This window comes from Pundamilia nyererei, unplaced genomic scaffold (assembly GCF_000239375.1).
Source record: "Pundamilia nyererei isolate P.nyererei 1_Seehausen unplaced genomic scaffold, PunNye1.0 scaffold00049, whole genome shotgun sequence".
NCBI lineage: Eukaryota > Metazoa > Chordata > Actinopteri > Cichliformes > Cichlidae > Pundamilia > Pundamilia nyererei.
The window spans coordinates 3,030,342-3,043,625 of record NW_005187450.1 but is presented as its reverse complement, the minus strand read 5'-3'; the positions used below and the strand labels follow the sequence as shown (position 1 = coordinate 3,043,625).

The 13,284-nt window shown below is 38.8% G+C and overlaps 1 protein-coding gene across 4 annotated transcripts in view; it reads right to left on the bottom strand.

The window, feature by feature from the left end:
• Positions 1-12,431, bottom strand: part of espn (espin) — a 36,613-nt gene extending 24,182 nt beyond the window's left edge. For all 4 annotated transcript variants that reach the window (XM_005733005.1, XM_005733006.1, XM_005733007.1 and 1 more), the window contains exons 1-5: positions 11,600-12,431; positions 8,554-8,747; positions 1,584-1,770; positions 1,042-1,224; positions 216-347 (exon numbers count right to left, since the gene is read on the bottom strand). In XM_005733005.1, the coding sequence (XP_005733062.1) occupies positions 216-347; positions 1,042-1,224; positions 1,584-1,770; positions 8,554-8,747; positions 11,600-11,899 (996 nt within the window). In that variant the 5' untranslated portion in view covers positions 11,900-12,431. The remainder of the gene's footprint in view (positions 1-215; positions 348-1,041; positions 1,225-1,583; positions 1,771-8,553; positions 8,748-11,599) is intronic.
• Positions 12,432-13,284: the final 853 nt, after the last annotated feature.

The following is a 13,284-nucleotide window of genomic DNA, read 5'->3' as shown; positions in this document are numbered from 1 at the left end:
TCTATCTATCTATCTATCTATCTATCTATCTATCTATCTATCTATCTATCTATCTATCTATCTATCTATCTATCTATCTATCTATCTATCTATGGGTGTGTGCATGCGTGTGTGTGTGTGTATAAAACATATGACTTTATGCTGACTTCTATCCATCCATCCATCCATCCATCCATCCATCCAACATTTACATTTTTTTAGACATGTACTCTTACCATGTTCTCCACAGTGTGCAGATACTTGGCACACTGGGAGTGGCCATTGTATTCGGCCAAGTCTGCTGCAGTGAAGCCATCCTGGTCCCTTATGCCCAGGTCAACTCCATTAACAACAAGGATCTGACAGCACTGAAAAGCAGACAGAGAAAGTTCCAGAGTGGATTGATGTCAGTGTTTGTGAAACAGGCTGCTTAAACTCATCTTCAATTAGCAACGATAAAAACTGTTTACACTCCACTCAGTTCAGTGTGACAGACTCTCAACATGTAAAATGTTTGACATATTGAGTGGATAAATGCAAGGCTTAGAGTACATGTTAACACAAATTGTGTTTTGTTTCACACTGCATCAGACCAGAAAAACACCATATTATATCACCACACTCCCTCACTGATCAACTAATTAATGTACGTAAATGTCCTAGCTAAAAGCAAAATACTTAATGTAGCAGTATCATGCTTTTCTTTGATTTTCTCTTAGTTATCATTCATTTTTCTCTCTCTCATGAAAAAGTTTCTGTTTCAAAGTCTACAGAAACTTGGAAATAGTTTAAAGCATGAATTTAACAAGCTTTCTACCAAGCACCAGTGAAAGCTGGAATAAGCTTGTTGTTCTCAGACTGAGCAACCTTTGTTCTGCCCTATTGACTTGTGTTTCAGTGAGCTTCTTAAAAGTCCACACTGATCAACTCTTTTGCAAAAAAAGAAAAAAAAACATAATCATGAAAAACATAGTTTTCTCTATATACTTCAACAATTCTTGAAAGAGCGCTTCTTTACACATATTCTGCTACTGTGCTGATCCAATAAGACCTAACACACACCTCAAGTTCACCATTCTCTGCAGCATCATGGAGGGGGGTCCCTCCCCAGTTGTCAGTGACGATCTCCCCACCATGCAGCAGAAGCCAGCTGAGGACCTTTGCGTGACCACGACTGGCTGCAAAATGCATCGTCGTGGCTCCGTCACCATCTCTGTCTGTCAGGCTGATCTCGGTGAAACTCATCTGCAGGAAACGAGATGGAGGTTAATGCTTAGCAGTCATCAGAAAGATTTCAGCTGCTTTTGTTCCAATTTTTGTGACTCCAGTAGTAAACGGTGGCTTTGGCACATTTTTCAAGTAAATGATGTAGGAAAATTTTGGTTAAAAGTTCAATTATGATGTGACTTCTGGTGATATCACAAGCTATTTTAGATATCACAAGCATATTATACTAATACTACTAATATTAAGTAATTTGCTTAATCATAAATATCAGTATTGTACCTTCACTTGTTCCGTTTAAAAAAAACCCCCACAATTGGCGGAGAAAAACTATTCCATTATTAAGACATGATCTACAGTGTTCTGATAGTCCAACGCACCAGCCAGACAATGACAGTGTTATGGCCCATCTGGGAAGCAGCATGCAGAGGTGTCATCCCATCATTGGCTCGAATGCTCGGATCCGCTCCACAGTCTTTGACCAGGTATTGGACAACCTCCAGATGGCCTTCCTGGCAGGCCAGGTAGAGTGGTGTGGCACCATTTTTTGTTTGGGAGTTGACAAGGCTGTAGGAAAGTGAATCAGTAAGGAAAATGAAAGACTTCTGCATAATAAGAAAAATAAAAACCAAATTGGTGATAATACAGACCTGTAAAACCCTGTTTCAATGTTATGCTTTAATGTATCATGAAAGAAAAATAATCTGGTTCATACCAGGTTCTAAATTGGTTTAAAACAACCGCTGCAGAGCAACAACATGTGATATTTGACGTTATTTGTGTAACAAAAAAAGTCCAAACTTCAGAAGCAGTGTGAGAAAAGCCAAGTACACCACATGATTCAGTAGCTTTTAGCAAAAGTGACATGAAGTGATGGTTTTCTGACATTGTTGTGAAGGAACTTTGCCCCACTCTTATTTACAGTATTGCTTTAGTTCATTGAGATTTGTGGGTATTTGATTGTACATAGCTCTCTTAAGGTCCCACCACCGTATTTCAGTCAGGTGTTAATGACTGACCAATACATTCTGTTGTAGATTTGCTGATTTTTCATTTTAAATTGTATTTCAATTGTCACAAAGGCAAAAAACGAAACAAAAAAAAATCTCTTTGTGGCAATTCTGACAAAAGATGGCAGTCTTTATACTGAAGAGACGAAACCTGGCTGTGTCTGCTCCTTACAAGATGATGGGTGTGCACGTTATTTGCCAGCCAAAACATCAGTTTCGTCATGTGTGCACAGAGCACTCTATGAAAATAACCTGAAACAACATAAGCCTTATCTTTTTAAATCTTCATATGTAAGCAATGGTATTAATCTAAAAAAACTGAAAGTGTAAGCTGTAGTTAACAATTAGCTGGGACAGGAAAAGATACACTAGTCAGCATCAACATGCAGCTATTTTGAGAACAGACAGCAGTGATGCACAGCCAGATCCTGCTCACCTTTATTACCCTTGGCTCCGCCTTCAATGCAAAACCTCATCTGATGCTTGTATCCCTTCTTGTCCCAGATCTTTATAGTCACAATGGGAGGTCAGAGAGTGAACAAACATATCTCCACTAAATCCTATAAGGTAGTGCTTTATTTGGACTCTGACAAATGAGCAAGGAGTCTCTTAAGAGGATTATCACTCCACTGGCTTTACCTGGCTTGCTTTGTGCTCGTCCAACAGTGCAAGTAGAAAAGACAAACTGAGTAGCCAGAGAGCAACAGAAGTTGAGTAAACTGAGAGGCAGAGCTTAAGTGGATGGTTGGTTCCTGCAGAGTCAAACACAAACCTGTCGTGCTTTCCCTTAAAAGGATTTGCCTCACTTAACGCCACATGTGAATGACAATCAGTCAGGTCCTATTCTGAGACAGGAAGAGTATATGCTAAGGAATAACTTAACCTTTGAAGATCAAAAAAAGGAGGGCCTATTGGGTGACTGAGAAAAAAGCTCCAAGCAGAAAAAGTACATACTAAATATTTCAAAATAAGAAGGGGAAGTAATCTGCATTCCTGTCATCAGGAAATGGGCAGTCAAATTATTTATTCATGAGTGTAACAAAAGTGGGAACAATTTTATCTGCACACAGCCATCCGTGTAGAAGAAAAGTTCTATTTATCATTAATCATAGCTGAAAATCTTGATGGTTACCAGGCTAACAAAGCACAGTCTCCCTTTGTCACAACTCTTCAAAGTGAATAGGCTTGAATTCTCTCTACCAAAGAAGTGGAGAACTGGTGTAGATTTCAAAGAGCTAAGAAAGTGCTTAGCCTTGTGTGACAACACAGCTAGCAAGTGGCACAAGGGACGCTACCTCGTCAGCCACTCATGTACACGGTAACAAAGACCAAGGTTGTCTTCATTACTAGTAAAGTAATTGATGTCACACTAATGGCCTTCTTGCTTGATAAAAGCTTGTTACCTGCTCAGTGGTTTTTCCCATCTGAATAATGAAAAATATCATATGATTTATTTAGCTTCCCAACCTGTGAGTTCTTTGTATGAAATTGTATGTTTTTACATATTTCACAATGGAAATCTGATGGCACAATACTTAGCTCTAATCTGCACCTTTTCTATATACAGTAATTGACAGCACAGCCACAAAGGTATAACTGAAACAGCGATATAAACCAGCGGGAACATACAGGGATGTCTGATGTGGTTCTACATATAAGCAACACTTCTGGCTTACATCTCTAACTGACACTGTGCATGATGAAAACTGAATAAAATATACTTTGTTTGGCTTCGTAACCAAACATCATTCATGTTGAAATCTGTGAAAGTATTTATTGATTCACTTTAAGAAACACACTGCACAGATGTTATCCTGATGGCAGGTGTGCTACCTACTTGATAAAGAAAGAAGTCTGACAAAGAAAGCTGTGGCTCAGTTGCCCACTAATCTGAAGGTTTGATCCCCAACTGCAGTCTGTGAGATGACGTGACACCGGGTACCTGATTTGTTTTTATCATCTGTGAATGAGAAAGTGAGTGTGGGCTGTAATTTAAGCACTTTGAGCGGTCACTAAGACTAGAAAAGCACTACAAAAATGCAGCCTGTTTACATTACTGCCCCTCAGTTTAAACCTGTTTTTATTAAAGAGAGCAGAAAGTGGGTCTACTCAACATGTACCAAGACGTTATTAAGAAGATTAAAAAAAAAAAAGTGCAGCTAAGCCACAGGCTGACTAAAAAACTCCACTGACCTGTTTACCCTTTACTTTCCGTGTATCTGATCACGAATTCAAACAACATTATATATAAACAAGTCAGAGACAGAATAAACACCAGTTTTGAGCTGCTACACCTGTTGGACTATAACAAATATGTTTTTCAGAGAAAAATGAGAGAGCGTACACATCTTTAGAAAACACACTTAATGTTCAATAATCTTATTAAGTACTATGGTCTAAATAAATGTTTAAACTAGCTATAATGTTCTGTCTTTTCTTATGTTTTTCAGCAGGGAGGTTTTCCCGTGCTCTTGATGCTCAGATCATCAGATACATGAGCGACACCCGACCCAACACAAGGTTATTTCTTGGAGGGAGAGGACATGCTTTGTTAATAGAAATGGGTTTACATTCTGGATTTCGCTAACCATTTCAGTCATAACCACTCCTGTTTCAGCAACTGCTACGCAACAAATCTGTGAAAAGCAAGAAATGAACAAGCTGATTTGATGAAAGTAATCAAATATTTGATGCTTGTTCCTTCTGCATGTTTCCAGAGGAGGTTAAGGCGGCCACTTTTCTGGATTATCTTAATGCAGAAGTGCAGCCTTTTCGACTGCATGAAGAAACTGTGGCACGACCAAAGATCTTAAGCTGCACTAATAGATTGCATAACCTGTCTGTAGCCTCTCACGCTCACTCCCTCCTTCACCATCTTACATTCATTCACTCTTTTGTGTACTGAGGCTATCAGCAGAGACACAGCCCAGGAGGGTTTTCGTTTTGGTTTACTGGGACGTGGGTGGGGGTGAACTACCAATTTAGATGTGTATTTGAAACCCAACAGACACCCTGGAAGTAAAGACACTAATACGTCCCGGTCTGATTGCGCACCCAAACAATGATGTTTGTTACCATTCAAAGGGGTGTGTTCTTGCTTTCATGAGTTCATGCGTATCAAGCTGATTTTTTTTTAAAGATTTAAGCTAAATGTTTTATTTATACGGCTGAATAACCAAAAACACACTATTTATCAAACCATATCCACATCGGTCGGTTGCTGATAATTTGTCTTTTGGGGGATACTACAGACAACTGATGAACAGTATTTTGTAGTTTGCAACTGGCGTTAGGCCCTGAAACTACCAAATGACCTCCATAAATAATGATGACGATTTTAAAAAAGAAATTCCAAATTTGGATTCATAAGACGTGTTGTCACTAATTTGCAGTCTAGTTCTTGTGTAATATGCCATACCTCAGCCTTTTCTCCCTGTTTGCCTTCCTTAAGAACAGCTTATTGGCAGCCACAGAGACCATTTCTGATGAGGGTTTAGTGGACAGTAGATGGATTAACTGAAGGTCCCTGTGTCAGTTCCTTAAACTACTTCCTGTTCATCAGGGATATGATTTTTAGTTTCTGTTCATCAGTTGTATGTAGTTTTTAAGGCCTGGCACTTCTTCTTATGTCTTTCACTTGTCTGGTTTCCTCAATTTTTTTCAGGACTTGTTGCATTTTCAGTTAAAAGCTCTTTGAGAATCGCCTTTCTGGTGCAGAAATACTAATTTATCCCTGTCAAACTGTGTTACGTTTGTTATTTTTCATAGATTCAACTAGAAATAGGAACAAATAATGTGACAGGAAACTACTAACAAAGTGCTTAAAGATACAATTAAAAACTGCTCCTTTGCTAAGTTGTTTGTTATGTGTAGACACAAAAATGGTTCATCTCTTGAGTTATGTACAGCTTTGATACTTGAATGATTCATTTTTCAGTGTTAAGTATCTTACAAAACAAAAAAGCAGCCAATCTCCAAAGAAAAATTAAAGGTTGCTCAGAAAGCCTCAAAGACTATTGCTTGCAACTCCTTGGAGGCAAAGTACCAAGAAATGAGGTGTAGCTCAAGACTACTAAGTATAGGGGGAAATACTCTATGAGGTCTTGTATAAACATATTCACTCTTTTGATGATGTATAAGGAGTTCTTTCCTAAACCTTAAACCCATTGGTTTATACTGATGAACAATGCTGTGAGAGTAAAAAGTCCTGGTGATTTTTTGCCTCTTAAAACTCATTAATACAAATTTGCAGCTTGTAATAAACCCCGAAACGACCATTTTATCTCTCGGCTGCAAAATTGCAATCTAAACAATGCCCGAGGCTACTGCTTAGAGAGCAGCTTGTCTTTTCAGATGGATTTGTTTTCCTCATTATCTTATCACCAGTTGGAGCTACTGTGTGTCACCATGGTGATGGTGGTAAACAGCAACAGTGGGAGGGGTGGTGGAGAAGAGTGAATGAAGCCCAGCTATCGGGGAGCTAACATGTCCATGAGACTCATTAAAATTTCAGATGGTATGCGTCCATCTGGGGTGCAAACACACAATATTGAAGGGTCAATGCACAAGGCTCATGCTTGTCATTTTAAGTCAGTCTAGTTCTAGAAAACAGTTTGGGTTAAAGACTGAGCCATTATTTCATTTCTGTTTCTTTATGGTAGCAGTATGTAATTCTTACTGATAGTTGTTCAGATACAAGCACAAAGAATATCCTTTCACTGAGCAGTTAATGTTTTCTGTTTTATAACTTTTATAGTATGTCAAGTAATAATAGAGCTAGTGATGGCTACAGCAATAAACAAACCAAACAACAGCCACGTGATTGAGCACCTAATCCATGCATGTGGCTCTGGGACGTGTTAACTAACAGCCGTACCTGTTAGCTAAATGCATCTGACATGAGTGCTAAGGCAAACTTTGATTGTAAAATGACGACTGGTTTCTTTAAAAGAAGAAGAGGTAGAAAGTATCTATCTATCTATCTATCTATCTATCTATCTATCTATCTATCTATCTATCTATCTATCTATCTATCTATCTATCTATCTATATATATATATATCTCAACATGTATAAAAGATTTTATCTGGTTTTGCTGCTGCAGAGAACTCAACCAATGACTCCCTCATCATGGCACTAATACAGTGGTTATGAGTATGAGCAAATATTATCTCTGGCACAGGTGGGTCTGACACTGCATTGATTAGGGTAATATTCATTAGGAGGCAATCACCCATGCACATATGCACACATATCTTACAATTACTGGTCAATTAACTGTTCTATAGGCTGGTGTTGTATTTAAAACCTGTAATGGTGCTGTCCATGTCTTACCTCAGTAGGACTTGTCTTGTTAAATAAAACAACATTTAAAATATTAATATAAGTTAATGCTAGTTACATATTCACTAATTTGCTGTTTTTCTTAGACTTCAGGTATTAGGAAATCCAATATTTAGGACTTTTGCACTGGTGTTGTTAATTGATTAATCAAGTAAATAACCTGATGATTAATTCATTATTAAAACACGTTTTTTCTTACAGTTTACCAATTTTTTAAAAATATGTACAATATACAATATATACTTAAAATGCAGCTATACAGACCAATATCAGCATTATTACTTAATCAGCATTAATGATGCAGTAGTGTGCAGTATTTTGGGAAAGTTAAACCACCAAGAGTTTTTTTCCTTTGTTTTCAAAACAATATATGAGCATTTACATTGTAATAGGTAGCATTTAGTATCAGGTATCAAATTAAATCTTTAAGTTCAACTTACTTCACCCTAGTGCCAAGTTGTACTCTACAGACTACGAGTGAAAGTTGGTGTTTTCGGCTATTTCTGTAGCAGACTTAAACATTTTAAACCTCGGAAAAGAAATAAGAGTTGATGCGCTAACCTTAGTAAATCACAGTACGTCATTTATCAGCATCAGACTTTCTAAGTGGTCTTACTGAGTCTGAAACCTGAATCTGTGGAATTGATCTACTGTTACATATTTCAGAAACAACAGCCCTATGCATTAATTTTCTGTTTTATATTCTTAAACATTTGATTGGATATGCAGTTAAGAAAGTGGACTGCAATTTGTATACATATCGCAGTTCATATGCCCCTCCCCAATTGAAATACAATATTATAGAATTTTTGTTGAGCATTTTAAAATGTAGGTGGTGGCACCCGACTTGCTTTTAGAGATTATGTTCTAAATAAAGAGCATCTGTAGTTCCTGCTCAAAACATCAACTGAAATCCTACAAGTTACCAAAATATATGACTATCAATCAACAGCAGGATAAAGACAAAATTGTGGAGACAATATCATGTTGCTCTTACTTTGGGCTGTGCCCCAATAACAGTCGGAGAGAGGGCAAGTCTCCCTTGGCAGCAGCATAGTGAACAGGCAGGGCACCTGTATTGGTGGGGGTCCCAGGGTCTACCTCACCATTCTTCAGCAGCCAATCGGTGATCTCATGGTGACTGAAGCGGGATGCGAGATGAAGAACAGTGGCACCAGAACTGTCCCTGGCCTGTAAAGCAAACAAATAAGGAACATGTTGAACTAGGGAGTCCTGTAATCCCTCCTTTTAAAATAACTGTGACCAACTGTCAGCCTGACTTTGCATTATAAAATGATGATTTGATAACTAATTTAATTTGAACTGGTTACTTGTTTTTCCAGAAAACAATAACCTCCAGAAAATAATTGATACCCATACTTTTTTCTAGCCACTTTTACTGGCTACGAAGTATATTGTACTGTTAATAATAATAATGGATTGCATTTATATAGCACTTTTCGAGACCTTCAAAGCACTTTACAATGCAACTATTCATTCACACACTGGTGGAGGCAAGCTACAATTGTTGCCATAGCTGCCCTGGGGCAGACTGACAGAAGCAAGGCTGCCATATGGCGCCATCGGCCCCTCTGGCCATCACCAGTAGGCGGTTGGTGAAGTGTCTTGCCCAAGGACACAACGACCAAGACTGTCAGAGCCGGGGCTCGAACCGGCAACCTTCCGATCACAAGACAAACTGCCAGCTCTTGAGCCACGATCACCCTGTTCACTGTTACGGGAAGGGGAATCAATTTTTATTTTCTGAAATAAGTAAAAAAACCTTCATAACTTACCACAGTAGCAAGAATATAAAGCACAGAATTTCTCTCAGTGCTATAAAACAATTAGCTTTAACAAGAGGCAGACTAATAGCTAACACAGAAAACCTAAAAGACCAAACTTGTGTGGTCCTTGAACAGACATGTCATCTGTTAACATCTTACTAACACAGATGCTTAGGTCTGAGGTAGTGCACTGCTACAGACTAATGGTGTTAGCATCAAATAGACTCATGATCACAGTTTCGTAACACAAACAAGAAAAAAAGAAAACAAAGGTGAAAGCAAGCATTAAGCACTCAAGTGTACTGAGTGCTTTTGACTACATACCAGCCATGTTACCACTTCATCTGTGGGCACTCTTTGTCACTTGAAGATGGAGTGCTTATGACCGTTCTTCACGTGGATAACTTAATACTGCAGGGTTGTAGGACTGTGTAGTACTCATAATAACATAATATGAATTTGTCACTTTGTCAGTTTCACTTTTACCTCTGCTCAAGAAGGTGAAGATAAATGAGACCCATGTGGGTGAGTCAAAGCAAAGCTCCTCCTCCTCCTCATTATCATATTGGTTACATAGGTAAACTCTAAATCTGAATTTCCTTTTAAGGGCACAAATGATGCACATCTGTGTATCTTTCTGGAATATGCTGGAATATGCAGTATACTACAAATAAATATATACAAGAATAACTTTTATGTGTTTATACATTTAAGTGTTGCAAATTGGGGCCACGCTAAACTGTAAAACTGTATCTTGATATCTGTATTTCATGAGCAATTATACATAAGGCAAAGTTCAGCTTCAATTTGAAAAGACTTGTATCAACATAGAATAACCTTTACAAGGTGTCCACATTTTGGGATTTAAATAGTAAAAGGCAAATCGATTTAAGAATCATCTGAGATTCAAATAAAGCGAAAATATGCCCTAAGATCATTCTTGAGTGGATTTTGCACATCCTCACAAGTTTTCTGCTCCTGTTTTCATTTTTTTTTAATAATAGAGGTCTAATTTTTATTTTTTGCAAGGCATCTTTGATACCTCTTTGATAGAGTTGTGCTTTTTGAGTCTCATCGTTTTGTGGGTCCAGTGGTTTCTTTAGTGACACTGTCAACACTTTACTCTTAATATCAGCAGACAACTCCTGAGTCTAAATGTCAACTCACTAGTTGCCACCAGTTCTTATGTGCATGAGCACTAAAAAGACACACAGCTGCCCAAGAAATGTGTTAAGAGGGATAGAAAATTCCTCAAACAGGCCTTTGAGTATTGATGTAAACCTCCACAAATTAAAGCTGAGAGATTTAATGTATTACCTAATAAAACGAGAAACCCACTGAATACTTATGGTATGGATTATGTTATTGTGTTGGAGCGTTTACTATGACTCCTTCCCAGGTGAAAAAACGCATTGTGCACAAATAGGAACAATAAAAGGTCGAAAAGGTTAATAAGATTTATTTCATCATGTGAAACTTCAACCACAATCCTTACAGCACCAAACACCACCCCTCATTATAATATCAAACTACACTGTCATTATGTGTTTCTTTTTGTGCCTTTTGTGAGTCACTGTTTTTACTGTACAGGAGATATTGGATTTGCAAATCCAGTTTTGCATACTTTATTACCATAGAAACATGACATAACACTGAAAACCAGGTTTTTAGCCTTAAATTAAATTTTTTTTAAAAAAGTATAATTTTCTGTGTACTTACTTTACTTCTGGTATTTAATGTAATTTCTTTCATACCTACAACAGTGTTTGAATTTGTTGCATTTCACTGTCTTACCAAAACAATATGAAAACAACTTTCAGGGCCTTGTGAAAGGCTGGTCTTTTTTTGAAAAAGACCAGTGGGTTTTTAAACCTTCTGCTTTTATAGTCAAAACCTTTAAACCTTAAAACCTTAAACATCATCAGGACATTTAAAGCACACCAAATGGACTTGGGAGCAAAATACCTGACAGTGACACAAAACAACCCAACCCGCAAACCCCACAGAAAGTTATGTTAAAATAAAAGCTTAAAGACTTTATTCCTAAGAAGAAGGATTTTAATGTGTATGTTAGGAAAAACGTTTAGGTTTAAGGCACTAAAATAGATATAATGTGCTTTAAGGAGGAGAGCTGATTCAAATGGGGGTTGGAGTAGGCTCCACAGATGAGAAATGACAGCCAAGTCGGATGAAGCAGAGTTAGGCTAATGTCTGCTACACTTTTAGACCGATCCAGCTACAACTGTAGTAACTCACCTCTGGCCGACATCCACCTTGGGTCAGTAGCCACTGTAGGCATGCCAGGTTGCCTGTTGCTGCTGCGTCGTGCGCCGCGCTTGCCCCGTTATTTGCCACACAATCGCCCGGCAGCCCTGCCTCCTCCACCAAAAACCGCAGGCAGGCTAACTTCCCCGCCCGGGCTGCGTGGTGGACGGGCGAAGCTCCCAGCGCATCCTTGACGTCGCTGGTCAGCGCATTTGCCGTTAATTGCACTTTTAAAGTCTGCACGTCCCCCTGCCTTGCGGCCAGCAGGGTCTTGTCACCCTCCACCACCATGACTGCTGCAGATTGCGCGACTCCTTCCTTCCTTTGGTTGCCTCCGTTGACCCGATCACCGTGCAGATAGTGCGGATAGGGTCAGAGTTGTATTTATAAATGAGTGGATCATGTCAGTAGCCGGGTTAATTTTGGGGTGGGGTGTTGGTGGGAGAGACGCTTGGTTATCGCTCCATGGGTCTTCCCAAAGCGCTGTTCAAATGAAAGATCCCTTTATCGTTCATAAGTTTTTGTTTTCCAGGTAGTGCAATATTTACATGCTGAAATAAAACTTCATACCCGACTGACAAACTAACCTCTTTCTTAGGCTTTGTCTGGCCCGACGTTGTAGCTCAGTAGGTTATCCGCTGTCTGTCTCCAATAGCATCCACCTGTTGCACAAGTTGTGTTCTGGGTTACCAGACGGTCTAAACTATCTTTTCCCCCCAAATTAGTTTATTAACCTTTTTTTGCTGCTGAATAACTATCGCGTATCATGCGCCCCAGGGAATATTCCGCTGTGTTTTTCTTCCTATAGCAGATGGCGACATGGGACTCAGCGCCTGTTAAATAATCCATCAGGGGGAGGATCGCTGAGCCTGTTACAGGTTGCTGCTTTCTGGAAATCGGCTCAGAAATTAAAGGAGCAGTACGTACATGCTACTTACAACTCTGGATATACATTAATTATGCTGCTGGGGTGAAGGTGCTCGTCGCTGCCAGTCAAGATAGACTCACATTAATTCAGCAATGGACTTTTTGAACATACCCCAGATCCTGTTTGCAAACAGCATTAATATTACATGTGGCAGTGAAATCAGCATCACAGGATCCGAGCACTTTTGCACACTACAGAGGTCCATCTAGTGGCCTTTCACGGGAGTGTAACCCCCCCCCCCCCAAAAAAAACAAACAAACAAACAGACAAACAAACAAACAAACAAACCCCAAAACAAAACAAAACAAAAAATTATTTTTTGTTGTTTTTCTGTTGGGAGAGCAGATAACCGCGCTGTAGAAATTCGCAAGTAGCTGCCACTAGACCTACTTTTTCCTTTTTTCAAATGTTACCCTTGAACACATACCACTTTTTTTTCTCCACCAAGCCAATATGTCCCAATAAAAGTCGACTGAGATGAAAAAAAAAGTAACTATATTGTTATTATAGACCGCATGTTGATACGTCAATTGGAAATAGTTATACACCTTAAATGATGCCAGATTAAAAGATGAACAAGTTATTTCTGAGGAATAAAAACTTGATGTTGAAACCGGATAAATCATGAGAAGTAGTCCTGCCCAATGATCGTTTATGCATTTTAGTGCATTTACGCCAGTGGTGTGTGTTTCATTGTTTGGGTGCCAGACATGAAATAAAATAGCTTAAATTAACATTCCCTTAATCA